The 15,831-nt window shown below is 35.9% G+C and overlaps 2 protein-coding genes across 8 annotated transcripts; both read left to right on the forward strand.

Moving 5' to 3' along the window:
- The first annotated feature begins 155 nt into the window (after positions 1-155).
- LOC107414849 (uncharacterized) lies at positions 156-3,669 on the forward strand. 4 transcript variants are annotated; one of them, XM_048469531.2, is made up of 5 exons: positions 156-387; positions 891-1,353; positions 1,543-1,818; positions 1,925-3,195; positions 3,301-3,669. In XM_048469531.2, exons 1-5 carry the CDS (start codon positions 274-276, stop codon positions 3,382-3,384), a joined length of 2,208 nt encoding a protein of 735 aa, XP_048325488.2. In that variant the 5' UTR covers positions 156-273; the 3' UTR covers positions 3,385-3,669. The 4 variants fall into 4 exon arrangements, with proteins under 4 accessions (XP_048325488.2, XP_015878540.4, XP_048325490.2 ...); XM_016023054.4 differs by having other exon boundaries at positions 1,925-3,174; XM_048469533.2 differs by having other exon boundaries at positions 1,937-3,195.
- Positions 3,670-4,409: 740 nt separating this feature from the next.
- LOC107414896 (serine/threonine-protein kinase TIO) lies at positions 4,410-13,342 on the forward strand. 4 transcript variants are annotated; one of them, XM_025072108.3, is made up of 23 exons: positions 4,410-4,569; positions 5,382-5,513; positions 5,604-5,678; positions 5,799-5,891; positions 6,029-6,103; positions 6,208-6,300; positions 6,526-6,589; positions 6,719-6,803; positions 7,287-7,359; positions 7,438-7,506; positions 7,607-7,687; positions 7,885-7,945; positions 8,022-8,174; positions 8,373-8,511; positions 8,594-8,774; positions 9,032-9,130; positions 9,219-9,758; positions 9,973-11,115; positions 11,309-11,542; positions 11,724-11,867; positions 12,027-12,107; positions 12,231-12,419; positions 12,595-13,342. In XM_025072108.3, exons 2-23 carry the CDS (start codon positions 5,424-5,426, stop codon positions 12,838-12,840), a joined length of 4,008 nt encoding a protein of 1,335 aa, XP_024927876.1. In that variant the 5' UTR covers positions 4,410-4,569; positions 5,382-5,423; the 3' UTR covers positions 12,841-13,342. The 4 variants fall into 4 exon arrangements, with proteins under 4 accessions (XP_024927876.1, XP_015878590.1, XP_048326473.1 ...); XM_016023104.4 differs by having other exon boundaries at positions 8,603-8,774; XM_048470516.2 differs by having other exon boundaries at positions 8,421-8,511.
- The last annotated feature ends 2,489 nt before the right edge of the window (positions 13,343-15,831 follow it).

A 15,831-nucleotide genomic window follows, 5' to 3' on the forward strand; every position in this document is an offset into this window, starting at 1 on the left:
TATATATATATATATATATATATTAATGATAAATAAATTGTGAAAATTTTTCAAATTTCAAATCCACGCTCCAACGGTAAAATTGGTAGGGTTTTCTAACGTCTCTCTCCCCCGCCTCCCTCCCTCTCTGTACTTTAAATATACCCCCACTTCTTCCTGTCTGGGCATCTCTCCCTCCGAGCCTCCACCCCATCCATTCAGCCCACCTAATCAGATTGTTATCTCTCTTGAGAATTTCAAAACTGCTTGTTTTGAATCTTTTTGGTGATTAAAATGGATTTCCACAGCCTCACCAGAAAGGAGCTCCAAACTCTCTGCAAGAAGAACAAGATCCCAGCTAATATCACAAATGTCGCCATGGCTGATGCTCTCACTGCTCTTCAACATGTAAGTACAACCATTATTCTTTTCTATCTTGATTCAATACCCATTTTGTTTTTCTTCCATTATAGTCTGTTTGGCTGCCCAGAATTTTTTAGGGAAAAAAGAAAAAATCAAAAGAAATTAAATGGGTTGTTGTCATCGGATTTAGATCCTTGACCAAAGATTTTATTCTTTTGTTATTTTTTATTTCGTTTCTTGGTAGACAAAGATTCAATTTTCTATTGTTTGATTAATGGATCTTTTATTAAAACCAGTAAACTGGGATTTCATTTCGCATTCCTCTTATTAGCTCTAAAAGGGATAAGAGGTAGAGATCATTGAATCCATTTCAATAGAAAAACATAAAATTTGATATTTTATTGTTTTGATTAATGGGTTTACCTATTATATTAAATCGTTCGAATTGGCATTTTACATTCCTGAGATAGAGATCGGTGAACTCATTTGATCAGATTATTATCCTGTCTGATAATAGGAAATTCTTGGATTGAAAACCTTTATTTCAGGTTGAAGGACTTGAGGAATTACCGAATCAATCCAAATTTGATCCCCAACAATCTCCAGAGAAATCCATGACCGTGCCAGATATTCCTCGAACCGCTTGCAGAACATCGACAAGAAGAAAACCCATCAAGGAAGAACCGGAAAGCTCCCAACCCTTGACCCGAACTCGTTGTGGGACACGAGTGAGAGTGGTGGAAGTAGTGGACCAAGAGAGAAATGAGGTTCCTAAGACTCCTGCTGTTCCAAGTAACCGAAGAAGGACTCCGGCTGCTTCGGCTCGCCAAAAGGAAGGGAGTGCAGTACATGGAGTTTATAGTACCAGGCGATCAGTAAGGTTGTTGGGGGAGAACATGGAGAAGTTAAGCTTGATGGAGGATGCAAAACATGAGCCTTTAAAGATTGACCAGTTGACTAAAGATATCTTCAGCGGTTCAGAAAGATCCGACGGTTCTTCATTTGAAAAGGGTATGTTTTGTCATGTCATTGTTTAATTATCTGGGATTGATTTTGTTATTTGCAAAGAATTGTGAACTTTCTGTTTGGGTTCTGAGGTAGTTTCGGGTAATATTAATTTTAGTACATATGAGAAAAAAAAAAATTTAGCATAAAAATTTTGAGTATTAACTCATGTTTTTCTAACATAATGATGGGCAGAAGCTTGCTCAGAGAAAAATGACGATATGGAAGTTTCATCCCAGCTGAAAACTAATGGATCACAGGAGATCCAGAGTGACGTGAAAGATGATGTTCAAGAGAATCATGAAGATTTGGAGTCAGAATCACATATAAAACCTGAGGTACTTCCTGCAGATTCGGATGTAATGGTGGAAGAGTGCAAAGAGGGGGCAGGTGAATCAGACGTTCACTTGCTAGTAAAGTCGGATAAGATTATGGATGTGGAAGATGAAACTATAGAGCAAAAACAAAAGGGTGAGGCTTTGTTTATAATGATCAACCTGCTCATTCATTCCATTAATGTGGAATTACTGATCAATTTATTATCTGTTAATCGAAATGCCTTTTTATCTTGACGTAGATTCCCTTGCAGGACCTGATGATGAAATCACTAAGTTCTCAACTGAAGTTCAAATTTCACGTGAGGAATTGAAATTGGATAACATTATGGCCTTGAAGGAGGAACAGGCTTTGGAAACAGAACATTGTTTGACAGCTAAAATTGCTAATGATGTTTCTGTTGGTGTTACAAATCAAGTTGTTGCTGCTCGGACTTCAGTACTGCAAGAAGATAAGAGTTCCTCTGATGATCAAACTGAGAATCTAGATGACGAATTTCAAAACCAAAGTTGCACAGACTTAGACGCAAATAACACAGAGGGCTACAACCATGTGAATGCTGATTCAGAACCAGAACCTGCTGCTGAAATGGAGTCTGGAGAAGTTAAAAGCTTGGTTACTGCAGAAGAATCTGCCAAGTGCAAGGGTTTGACTCTGAGCTTTTCTGGTGGGCAAAGCCATAATATCCTTAATCTCGAAGCCTCAGGTTTGAATGTGACAGAGAATGATTATGATGGTAAATTCGATTTCGAAGCAGAATCCAGCACTGAAGAAGAGACTAATGATGAATCTTCTGAAGGAGAGTCTAGTGATGATCGGTCTGAAGATGATGACACCTCCGAAGGAGAGTCTAGTGAAGATGACTCCTCTGAAGAAGAGTTGTCAGGTGATGAGGCCTCAGATGATGAGAATGAAACAGTACTCAAAAGGGATGTAGTGTCTCCAACTTTAAGTACCGACTCTGAATTGCTTCCCGAGCCTAACACTGATGGATTGGTTGATGTTGAAGTCATTGAAGAAGATGATATTTCAGCCAGTTTTCATCCATCTTTGGATGAAATGCCAAGACTGACAGAGCAAGTTCCTTGTCAAGATGAAAATCCAATGATGCAGCAATTAAGTAATTCTGGACCTCTGGTTGATGTCTATGTCTCTGACAAAATGAGTCCCTGCCATCATATTGCTTCCAGTGGGAAACTCTCTGGTGAATTTGCGTTCTCACCTGACAAACCTTCGGGTCAGTTTCCTCGTCCAACTTTGTCTACATCAAGGAAATCACCAACTCCTATTATACGAGATGATGCTTTGGATGATGACAATAAGGATGACACTGAGAAGGGAAGCCAGACTGTTAAAGAAGTTGAGGTGAAGAAAAATAAGGATGTTTCCCTTGGAGATATCAGTCTAAGGCAGCTGCAGAAAATGCTGAAACATAAATTACAGATTGAAAACAATAATAAAGATAACACCAACGATCAGAATGTTGCCAAGGTAAGTTACATTGTTGCCAAGGTAAGTTACATTGTCTATATCTTCTGTATGGTTGGTGTGCTAGACATTTCATTATATATTTTTACTATGCTTACAGTTGTTTTCTGTTTAAATGATCTGGTGCAGAAGATAGAGAAGACTAGAACTGCCTTGCAGGCTTTACCAGAGAACCGTCTAGCTACGGATGGACACGTAAACAATGCCCTATAAAAATGAGGGGTAGCAGAGAGAAGTCATGGGAACCACTTTTTGGTTGTGCATTTTTTACTGGAGAAAAAATTTTGTTTGAAAGAGGAGGATTCAATATTTTTTTGATGGTTGGTTGGTTGGTTTAAACATTGGTTTGCCAGGCCTCCTTGGGGTTTTTTCCTTTTTTCTTTGTCTTTCTTTTCTGTTCAAGAAGGTTATGGTCCTTTCTTTTTGCCTTGTAATGAAATGAGCTCATCAAACATTTTACTATTCTTGCTTAATAAATACTGTCTGGTTCTGTTTTGACATTGTAGTACATATTTTTTTTCAATTTAGTAATTCATTTTCCCCTTGATTTATTCAAAACATATGTACAAAAAAGCACTTGCTTTGGCTCAAAAGAGATATACCCTGTTTAATTGGTTCTTGATGGGATTCAAAAGAAGAACATTAAATTATCTTGCTAAAGGAAAAGCAAATTGTTGGACCTCACTAAGTTCATTAGTTATTCTAAGAAAGAATATTGAGTACAATGGTGGTTGTAATCTAATTTACCATAAATTATGAAGCAAAGCTGACTAATGTGTTAAATATGTTGTGTTCCCATTTGTTGAGAGTAAGGATCAATTTGTTGTGTTAATTCATTCCCCTCCAATTCCACACCAAAAATATTAAAAACCATCTTATGTTTGAAGGTTTATGCTGTTTTTCAAGGTCAAAGACAGTGAAACTGACAAACAAGAGACTAAATAGATTCGTTTATTTTTCCCATTTTATTTTTTCCCTTTTTATTTTGGAGGACACCAGCAATTTTTTTTTTTTAATATAAAATTTTAAAAGAAATAAAGAATGAAAAGGAGATAAGATATTCTTCTTTTGCCTTGTAATGAAATGAACGCAAAGTCTCAACGTGTCATTCCTACTATGCTTCTTGATATGGAGTCAATCACACCGAATAATCGCCTTTGGAAAAATATATTTTTTCCCCCAAAAAAATAAAAAAATAAATAATAAAAAGGAAAAAAAATTAAAATTCGAAGATTGAATTGAAATAATACGGGCGGGAAAATATAAATACTCAATACACACGCGGTCCACACTCAAAGCCCATCGGTTCCCCCAAACCCATTTTTCAAATTTTCTCTCCCTCTCTCTCTCTCTCTCTCTCTCTCTCTCTCGCTCGCTCTGCTTTCAATTTTGCATCCGGTAATTCTTCTTCTCTGTCTGAATTTTCCAATGTCTAGAACTACAAGCAGATTTTCTTTGTAGATTCTTGCTTTTTAGATTCAGATCGTGTATAGCTTAGGATTTTCGTTGCATTTCATTTACTTCTTAGATTGTTTTTGTTGTCTTTTTGGTTTTTTAGGTGAAAAAAAAAAATATATATATATAGTTTAAATGGATCTCTTCTCCCATTTTGCTTCATTTTCTCAGTACCCAAGCATACTTTTATAAGCTTTAAGTTTGTGCGGCTAGAATATGAGTTTGTCGGTCTTAGTTTTTAATTTTATATAAATCTAGATTTTATTGTTATGTTTGTGGATTATATAGGCTTGAATAGTTCAACTTAAATCTTTCTTATTCTGTGTTCTCTCAGCTTGCGTTTGCTATTTATTTTGGTTTAATTGGTTTCTATGTATGATGTATTTGTATTTATATATATATATATATATTTTTTTTTTTTTTGGTCTAAATTTAGACATATATAATTATTCAAAGCAATCAATTCGGATTGAAGCTTATGTGAAGATTAAATAGGTACAAATTAAATGCTTGAATTATTTAAGCATGGTTTGTTTAGCATTATTGGATTACTTATTTTGCTTTTGCAAATCAGAATTTGAATGACTAGTTATTAAATTAAAGGGTAAAGGAGCAGTAAAATTCATTTTGATAACTAGTACGCAAATTACAATCTATCTAGTGTAACTTACTCTGAATGAGTGAGGTGAGAGCTGTATTAATTGGATTGCAATGGGTCCCGTGGATTTTGATTTCATTTGAAAATTACCACGCAGATCTAGAACTTGGCAGAGATATATAGCGGTAAATTATAAAGGATGGGTGTGGAGAATTATCATGTAATTGAGCTTGTAGGTGAAGGTTCCTTCGGGAAAGTATACAAGGGAAGGCGAAAGTTCACGGGCCAGGTTCTACAGAATACCTTTTAAAATCTCTTTACTAATTTACTGTTGATATTTCTCTTTTGTGCATTACCAAGTATTTGCCACTGGTTTCAGACTGTTGCAATGAAATTCATCATGAAGCATGGGAAAACTGACAAGGATATACATAATCTGAGACAAGAAATTGAGGTAATTGTCATTGTATCTCAAATTGATCAACCGTGATGATGTTTTCAATCAGAAGTTTATTGATTTCGTTACATTTAACGATTATCCACTAATTTGATGTTTGGTCTCCCTAAATGTCAGATTTTGAGAAAGCTGAAGCATGAAAATATCATTGAAATGCTTGATTCCTTTGAAAGCCCACAAGAGTTTTGCGTTGTCACGGAATTTGCACAAGTAATGATCTCTTAGTTCTTTCATACCCATTCATGCAAACTATATTCTTATGTGGACTAGCTTGTCATCGTGGAAACTGTCGCACATGCATGTGGATAACATATGCACGAATTAATATGAATTTTCTTGAAACACAGGGTGAACTATTTGAGATTCTTGAGGATGATAAATGCCTCCCTGAAGAACAAGTTCAAGCAATCGCAAAGCAGTTGGTACTTTCTTCTTTCAACATGTTTCCATCTCAATTACTAGTCAGTCTTTCAGCACTTTATGGTTTACTTTATATAGAGTTCTGAACTTTATATGAATTCTACAGGTGAGAGCACTGCATTACTTGCATTCCAACCGCATCATTCATCGAGACATGAAGCCTCAGAACATTCTCATTGGGGCTGGCTCTATTGTTAAGGTTAATGATTCAGATGATTTTTTTTTTTTTTTTTCTCTTTTTTCTGTCGTCCTTCTATCTGCTAATTCAAATATTTCATTTTAATTCCATTATGATATATACATGATTTTCAGTTTGTGACAGTTGTCATGGTTTGATCTCTTGATTTATTGTTGCAGAGTTGCAGCATTATTATAAGCATATAGTTGATATCAAACAACTTTTTAATTGTTTCATTAATAACAGCTTTGTGATTTTGGGTTTGCACGTGCAATGTCCACAAACACTGTTGTTTTGCGGTCGATTAAAGGTTGGTTTATATTGATATTAACTTTATGGTTTACCTTTCTAGTTTGAAGTGTTAGTGACCTGCCTAGAATGTCCTGCAACCTGTACTACTATCCATGCTCTTTCCGTACTGTTTTATCAATTCTTTCAGGCACTCCTCTGTACATGGCTCCGGAACTAGTACGGGAACAACCCTATAACCACACTGCAGATTTGTGGTCTCTTGGAGTTATACTGTATGTAAAGTCTCATAATTTTCTTAATATTCTATTATGATGAGTTCTATTTTAATTTATTATGTTTTGAGTTTGACCCTGACTTAGATGCTTGCATTATGAGTTTAATTGACTTGATTTGCTGAAAATTGATAATTATCCTTTTCTTTTTGCTGCATTTAGTTTCTCTTTTCCATCTTTAATTTTTACTTTTGGTAACGCAGTTTCTTTAAAATTTACTGTCAATCATATTCATGTAAAAGAAACAGTGCCAATCTTGTTATATGGCAATTGATAATATTTTCATAAAAGACATGTTTATACACAGATAAGCAACAAAATATTAAACTTTTTACGTTGACAGTGTTTCTAGTACACCTTTTGTTGTTTGCTTCTTTATATACTTTTTTGTATGTTTGTTTGTTTTTTATTTTTCTTTTATTTTTATTATTTTTATTTTTATTTTTTATCTTCATTGTAGTTAGTTTTCCATGGATATAATAGGTATGAGTTATTTGTTGGCCAGCCTCCTTTTTATACAAATTCTGTATATGCTCTCATCCGGCACATTGTTAAGGTACATTCAGTCAGAAACTGTATGATCTTCTTCATTTTAACTGTAAAGTCAAGCTAAATTTACACGCATATGTTGCAGGATCCAGTAAAATATCCAGAAAATATGAGTCCAAATTTTAAAAGCTTTCTCAAGGGATTGCTCAATAAGGTTGTCACGTGGTTAAAAGGCTTCAGTACTGCTGATGAAAATATTTTTTACTCTACTTTTGGACTTTTCTTAACTTGGTCTGCATATATGTTGAAAATAGGTACCACAAAATCGGTTGACTTGGCCTGCTCTTCTTGAACACCCTTTCGTTAAGGAAATGTCAGATGAACTGGAGGCAAGGGTAATCATGTCTCATTGTATCTGCATGCTATCTCTCTCTCTCTCTCTCTCTCTCTCTCTCTCTCTCTCAACATTAATTAAAAAGTAAAAAACACAGTAGTTATTCGCACTTTATATCAAGATAGGCAATTGTTGTCCTTTTTCTATAAACATAAAGAACAAATTTAGATATTTAACGTTTGATTTTCATTTTTCCAGGAGATCCATTATGTAACTGCAAGGGAATGTGACGAAACAAGCACGGTTTATAAGACAAATGGTTTGGCTGCTTCTGTTTCTGGTTGTTTTACTATGGATATTTATTTTTTTGACACTTGTTAACTAACATGTTGTAGGTAAGTTCAATTCTCCAGCACCTTCAGGGAAGAGTAATGGGCTGACCTTTCAGAATGATGCTCAGTTAAATGTTCCCAACTCCACAACAGGCAATTCTTCACCATGTGAAGAGTTCCCAGGATTCTCAAGTCCTAATGATGTTAAACAGTCAGGTAGGTAATGGTGATAGTAGCTGGGATAGTGCTTCTTGATAGCTTATGCTTCTTATAGTGCTTCTTGATAGCTTATGCTTCCATTTCCTTAGCAACCTCTTATCTTGTAAATTTGCCACTTGATAGATGATTACCTTATTTCCGTGATTTCCATGACATTGGCACAACATAGTGAACTTAAGTACAATTATACTTCAGGTTGTCAGACATTGGATAGACTGGAAAATAATTCTCGTACTGTCAAAGGGGCACAACTGATTGGACAAGATAATGAAGCACTCGCAAATGTTTTGCTACCTCTTAAAAGATGGTCAAAAGGATCCCAAGATACTAGCAGGTCAATTTGGTTTCATGCCTTACTTTTGCTTACATTGTTGCACCTATTTCAAAGTTTCTGAATGATTTGATTGTTTCACAAGTCCATACAGGGATCAAGAAATTCTTAGTTCAAACCAGTCACTCAGAATTATTTCAAACTTAGTTGCAGCTGGTGCCATCCAGTCCAGTGGATTGCTTGATGAAATAATACGTGAGCTTCTAGTTTTCACTGCCATTCTTGTTAGCTTGAGATCATCTGAAGTTGACGACTTAAAAGCAAAGGTGCAGTTGCTTTATTTAGAAAATTAATTGTGGATTTTGAACCACATACTCTGTTTTGCATCTTGTTCCGTGGCCATAAGATGTAGTGCCGAAGATGGTTTTAATTTCAGTACTATTTTGTGGCTTTTATTTCTTCCAAATTGCACCCCTTGTTTTAAGGTTTATTTAGTTTGATCCTTTTACTCTGTTACATTTATTTTGACATCCTTTCTCACTCCCATGCCTTCTGAAATTTATTCTGATTCTTTATCATGTAGAGCTTCTCAGTCATCAAAATTTTACTTGACAATAGAGGAAGTGGTACTGCTGGCTCATACTTCAAACACTGGGTGGCATTAGCTGAAATTTTTTCACAGGTTATATTCTTTTGTTGATAATAAATGATAATTATATCTGACAACAATACAAGCTCCTTCACGAGTCAACTCATCATTGAATGTGTAGGTTGTTGGTTGCAGTGAAGATGCATCAGCAAGAGTTCTACAAGAGTCCATTGCTTGCATTGCTGTCATGTTATCATCTGTTGCTCAAGGTCTAAAAGCAATTTGTTCAAGTTCAGGGCCCGATGTGGTTTCTGCTCCAAATGAGGCACTCAAACGAATCTTAGATCATGCTAAAACATCTGGTTTGATCGATCAATTGTGTCTCTGCTTAGCTACTTCAGGCACAAGTCTCATTTCCGGTTCTTCAAATATGCTGCGTGCTGCTTGTGAAGCCTGTAGGGCTATTTGGAAGCTGATAGATGCACTAGAAATTCTTTACATGAAAGAAAATACCTGTCCATTTCCACTAACTGCTATGCAAAGTCATTCTTTGCTCCGACTTAACATCAGTGATCAAGAGCGAGGTTCCCTGGTTGGTACTGAAGCAGCAAAAGTTGTTGATATAGTAACAAAAGCATTCCTCAGATCAAAGGCAGTACAGGTTGCTATTCATTGCTGCATTCATCAACGACTAGAGGCTTCATTGTCTGCTAGCATTCAGGTTTCTCCTCCCATCCTTTGTTATCTGAAACTTCTCCGGTGCACATTATTTCTGCATGCAAAAAGCTACTTATATGGTTTTTCCTTTCTCATCTCATTGAGATGGAATAGCAGAAGCATTTGAGAATTTACTTGCAGTTTCCAATATCTGATGTTTTCATCAAGCTTTCTCAAATTAACAAAACTGATAATTTGATTTTTGTTTCATATTTCAGCTCTTGTCAAGGTGCTGTTTACACAGTGGAATTGTTCCAGGTGTTTTATGTGGCCTGCCCAATTCCCTTCCTGTAACCACTGTTGTCAGTGGTGGAGGGGATGGAACTATTGTTTCGGAAATATTTTCTATATTATCTTTTTTAGCTTCCTCCTTTGGTAAAGATACGCAAATAGGTGAAACAAATAACCTGAAATGCAAATTCACCAATCCCACTGCCTTGGTTCTGCATTCTTGCCTCTTTGTCGCAACAGTTGCACAATGTTTAAAGGCAACTGGTAGAAACTCTGCATTGTTTATGCTTACAACTTCCCCAAAGAAGCAGCTTTCTCGAATTTCCATTCTTGCCCACTATTTTTCTTCTGATGACAGAATAAAAACTACCTTTCAACCCTTTAGTTCATCAGCTATGTTGGCTCTTGCATCCATTGTATCCCTTGAAACTGGATCTTCTGTTGAGTCCCCTGTCTCTGAGATAGCAGTACCTTTGATTCCTCGAACTGCCACACTTTGTGGCTGCCTCAAAATTTCATCTAGCAACGAAATTGAGGCGGGCAGTGCTGATGCAAATGGCTCTCTCTCATATTGGCACGGCCTTAAGGATGGATGTGTTGGTTTGTTAGAGTCCAGGCTGAGGTGGGGAGGACCATTAGCAGTTCAACAGCTGTGTGCAAGTGGTATCCCTCTGCTTCTAATTGATTTGTTAGCTAAAAACCGAGGAATTGACGGGACAAAAGATGAAGTTGGACTATCTCCTAAAGGAGTTGTATGGACAGTTTCATCAATTTGTCATTGTCTTTCAGGGGGAGCCTCTACTTTTCGTCAGATTTTGGTTAAAAGTGAACACATCAAGATCATCTCTGACCTAATAACCGATTTACATTTAAAGCTCGTAAACTGCTGGGCTGGACCTGGCGGAGGCAGGGAGGGTGTCAGAGATATAATATCTACAGTAATTGATCTACTAGCATTTCCTTTTGTTGCTTTACAGAATGCTCCAGGCCTGCCATCTGCCACTGCTTCTGTAAATAGTGGGTTCCTTCTCAACATGGGATCACCAGGTGGCAGAGTGTGCATGGAAGACAAGGATATGGTAAAAGTGATCGAGGAAGATTTGGGAAAGTTTATAAAAATCCTTTTGGAGGTTAGAGCTTATTTCAGTTTTTTTGTTTTTCCTTTTTCACCTCTTATTTTTCCCCAACAGGAAAAGTGCTTCAAGTATAGATCTTGGTGCCAAACGCTTTCTATATTATTTTTCACTTCTCACCTGTGTTTTTTTTTTTTTTTTTTTTTTTTTTTTTTTCTTTACCCCTCTCTTTCAATGGAGAAATTTTCAGGTGGGAGTGCCTGTCATCATTCTTCGGTGTTTGGAGCACATTGAGTTAAAAGATTCTGGAAAGCCTGTTGCCTTCCTAGCTAAAATGATAAGCCACCGACCTATGGCAGTTCAACTTGTGAGTAAAGGCTTGTTGGATCCGAATAGGTGGAAAAGGTTGCTGAATAGTACAACACCAAGAGAAGTCACACTGGATGCTCTTATGATCATTTCCGATTTGGCTCGAATGGATAAGGTCGAATGTTGTTTCATTCAATAATAATGGCTTTGACTAATTTCCAAAGTCGATCTATGTTCTTTGTTATTATTTTAATTTAATATAAATGCAAATATTGTTCACGTAAAAGATGATAATATATGTATTCTTTTTTGGAAGGGTCATAAACCTATTGTAACTAGTCTGGCTTTCTGTTCAGGGATTCTATGAATATATTAATGGGGCTTCCGTGTTGGAGTATTTGAAGGAATTTCTTACACATGAAGATCCCAATGTCCGCGCAAAGGCATGCAGTGCTCTAGGCAACATGTGCCGCCATAGCTCGTACTTCTATGCTTCACTGGTAAGTAACGAAAATCAACAACTTTCAACGGCTAAACCATATATATAGTTCTAATTTTGGATTATTCAAGAGCACTCACTTTCGATACTAAACTCTACGGAGTTGGATAAATGATCTTTTTTTATCTAATTCTTTTTGTAATTGAATGTCATTTTCTAGGCACGGTATCAAATCATTGGCCTCCTTATTGATCGTTGCTCTGATCCAGACAAACGCACACGAAAATTTGCATGCTTTGCTGTGAGTTCTGTTGCCTTGAAGTATGAGTGGGTCTTTACTTGCTCTAAGCAAGATTAACAGCATGTTTTCAATATAGATCATTGGGATCGTATCTTATTATGTACTACCGCCTCTCTTTGCCAGATTGGGAACGCTGCCTACCATAACGACACATTGTATGAAGAGCTCCGAAGATCTATACCTCAGCTTTCCAGTTTGTTGCTTTCAGCGGAGGAAGACAAGACGAAAGCCAATGCTGCTGGTGCACTTAGTAATCTTGTTCGCAACTCCAGCAAGCTATGTGAAGACATCGTGTCTAAAGGAGCCATGCAGGTATGCTCTTTTTGTGATACTATTTATCTAATACTACTAACAAACTTCTTTTAATTAGCCCTCTACTATTGAGATAAATTTTGAAGCCCAATTCAATATGATTGAAGTTAGAGCATTCTGTTGGAGATTTTTTTCCCCATTGGCGTTGAGTTCTGTTTTTTTCTTATGCAAACAGGCATTGCTGAAGTTGGTAGCTGACTGTTCAGTGGCAGCCCTAAACCCGGGTAAGAAAGACGCCATAAATGAGTCACCTCTAAAGATAGCCCTCTTTTCATTGGCAAAGATGTGTGCACACCCACCTTGCAGACAATTCCTCCGTTCATCAGAATTGTTCCCAGTGATTGGGAGGCTTCGCCAATCTGTAGAATCAACAATTGCCAATTATGCCTCCGTTATTATAAGCAAAGTGGCCGACTCTTAAAGCCTCTAAAACCAATAAAATCATCGTCTGCCAAAAATACACTCCCTTCGAGTTTGATCATACCACTAATCAGCAATTACCAACGCTGCTGGTTAAAAAATGTCACTAGAAGTTGGGGACGCAATGGGGAGTTGTTGCTGCGGGTTTGGATACTGTAATTAGTCGTTTTTTGTATGGTTGCTTGTATATGAGATTATTAGTTCAATCAGCATTTACAATTTCTGGTATAATTTTGGGTATATTTAGTTTTTGTATCTTTTTCCCGTATAATTTGGGAGAAGGTAAAAAAATCCGCAGAGTAGTTCTTATTAATTAATATTCTATTAAACCGGATTGGGTTTTCTGGCGCAAAGTAATGGGCCCGTGAATAGACTGAAAAACTTGTCAGCCAATGATCCGGCCCATTTTCACTTTCACTCGCGCTGTACTTATAAATCTTAGATTATGTATTTTCATTCAAATATATATATATATATAAATATATATTAGATTATGTATTATAGTTTTTTATTTTATTGTTGAGGTATTTTTTTTTATTTATTTCTGATGGGTGGCAGTACAGATAGGCACTCATTAATTTTTTCCAACCTTGAATATCCGACACCTGGCTAATATCCTATATCTTACATGCAGTGGAAGAATTCAGGGTCAAACACAGATAAAGCGCCTCATCTTTAAAAAAAATAAAAAATTAAATAAATAAAAAAGGCGTTGATCTTTAAAATTTAGAAGGCTATCTACATTGATCTTTATTGTTATTGTAATTCGATAAATATGCCTGGATTCTCAGGTATTAATGTAACGTTGCTTTAATGTCCTACTACCAAACACTAACCTTTGAGTTAGACTTGTATATGGTCCCGAAAAACCGAATTCCACCAAACTGGCATTTTCCATCACCTTGCACTTTCAAGTCATCATTAATATAGAAATATAGATATAGAGATAAAATGTTCGTTTAAATTGAAACTTCAAAACATAAAAGTCTTCAATTGCATGTGATTCAGGCAATCTGATAGAGCGATAGGGACAAAGTGGCCTAACAAGATAGGAAGTCAAATAAGGTGGTGCAAGGACTTTGCCTTTTTGTTTTCTTTGTTATTATATTATTCCTTGTGAATTTAGTCATCAAACAAAGGATTAAAGACTTGTAACTATGCACAATCAAATGTAATAAAAACGGTAATATTTTTGCTTACAACATATATATATATATATATACACATATATATTTTCTTTCTATTTGATGTTAGTTTCTTAAATTTAGTGACAACTAAAAGTAGCAAAAAGTTTTCAAATTGAATTGTTATATACAAAAGCTTTTTCCATAAACATGAATACCTATATAATATCATTGTACTGGAACCAGTGCTTTAACATGAACAATTTTGGGCATGCAAGATGGCAGAGAATATGGATAGCTAGACATTATGTAGAAAAAAAAAAAAAAAAAAAATTGTTGTACCTGCTATACACAAATGGACCAAAGAGACAAGGAAAAGAGCTTCTCATATGGCCCCACAGGTTGGTCATTACGAATCGGGTCCCACATTTAGCAGGCTTAGGTTCCAGGACAACGAAAGCGACTCGTGTGGCTCCGTACTAACACAAATGCGGTGAGTGATCGGGTTTAGATACAAAGACACCACGAGAAACAGAAAACAATAGTGGGATCTTGGGGATGCGATGCCACGTCTCGAATTGACAGGTCAGAAGGAAAGGAGAGTTTAGAAAAACGTGCAACCGATGATGCAACGTTCGAGATCTCGACACGTGTTCAGATCTCGAAATGACTTTCTTACCCTCCTTTCTCTCTGAAGGGTTGCTTGGCTTTGGACTTGAAGGGGAGGGGCCACGTCTGTCAGTGTCTATCCCCTTCCCACACTTTTGCATTTAATGTTTTTACTCTTGTTTTTTGGCTTTTGCAACCAAAAATATTATTATAAAAATTACCAATTTAAACTCATTATTAAAATGTGATGTTTTTGTTTATTTTTATTTTTATTTTTCAGGTAAAAAAGAAAAAAAAAATTGTATAGAAAATTAGAGAAAAAAAAAATTTGAAAACGGTGGTACTCTTTTAATGCCTCTTTTCTTTAACTTTCTTTAATGGTTCGGTTTGAAAGTAAGTAACCAAACGGTGCTTTTACACTGTGCTCGGACTTTAAAAAAAGATCTGAGTGATTACACGCAAGGAATCCCTTAAAACATTAATATTTTTGGAAAATATGAAGAAAAGAAAGAAAATAATAAGTAAAGTGTCAGAAAAAGCGGAAACACAATTCATAAACAGCTGATAAGCACACGTACATATCACTCCCTTACTCCGACAGCTACCCCGCACTACTCTAGACAATGACAGGTTGATTTGGTGGATGACTTTAATTTAATTGTACAATAATTCTAAATTTTTTTTTAATAGATTTTTCATTGGGAAATTAAAAGTGGTGGGACTAGGAGTCAGGGACCACATCAGAAAATTTTTTTAAAAAAATAATAATAATAACCTTAAATAAATTTGGTGGGAAGTAAATGTGTACGAGGTATGATGACGTGGCAGCATGGGATTCGAACCCATTAGGGCATTAGCGATAAGACATAGATAACCTTCTAGTTTTAGTTTTATTTTATTTTGGTCCTTTTTTTTTTATATATATTTTTCTAAAAGTTTGTCCTTTTTTTTATTTACTATTGAAAAAAATAAAAAGAAATTGAAATTTGAGTAAAATGACGATAATCCCACTGCAGCATGCTTATCCTTTTAAGTCAAAAAGTGATTCTATACTTGTACTAAATAAAATATTGAATTTTTTAAAATAATATTTTGGTGACTGTCACAGGGAAAACAAGTGGGACAAAAATGAAACAATCTTTCCAAAGAGATTAAAAGTTTTGTGGGTGGTGCAGTTAGTAATATTCCCGTGTGCCATGCATTGGAGCACTTGGATTTTTCTATTTTTATTTGGTACGTCAAGAGCACTCTCATCTGCC

The sequence above is a fragment of the Ziziphus jujuba genome, chromosome 8 (genome assembly GCF_031755915.1).
Source record: "Ziziphus jujuba cultivar Dongzao chromosome 8, ASM3175591v1".
Lineage (NCBI taxonomy): Eukaryota > Viridiplantae > Streptophyta > Magnoliopsida > Rosales > Rhamnaceae > Ziziphus > Ziziphus jujuba.

Bases quoted from the DNA above. Each gene is read 5' to 3' on its own strand.
- LOC107414849 (XM_048469531.2), top strand. From the start codon at position 274: ATGGATTTCCACAGCCTCACCAGAAAGGAGCTCCAAACTCTCTGCAAG. The intron at 1,354-1,542 runs GTATGTTTTGTC...AATGATGGGCAG, and splicing joins CGGTTCTTCATTTGAAAAGG to AAGCTTGCTCAGAGAAAAAT. The intron at 1,819-1,924 runs GTGAGGCTTTGT...ATCTTGACGTAG, and splicing joins TATAGAGCAAAAACAAAAGG to ATTCCCTTGCAGGACCTGAT.
- LOC107414896 (XM_025072108.3), top strand. From the start codon at position 5,424: ATGGGTGTGGAGAATTATCATGTAATTGAGCTTGTAGGTGAAGGTTCC. The intron at 5,679-5,798 runs GTAATTGTCATT...CCTAAATGTCAG, and splicing joins ATCTGAGACAAGAAATTGAG to ATTTTGAGAAAGCTGAAGCA. The intron at 6,301-6,525 runs GTTAATGATTCA...CATTAATAACAG, and splicing joins GGGCTGGCTCTATTGTTAAG to CTTTGTGATTTTGGGTTTGC.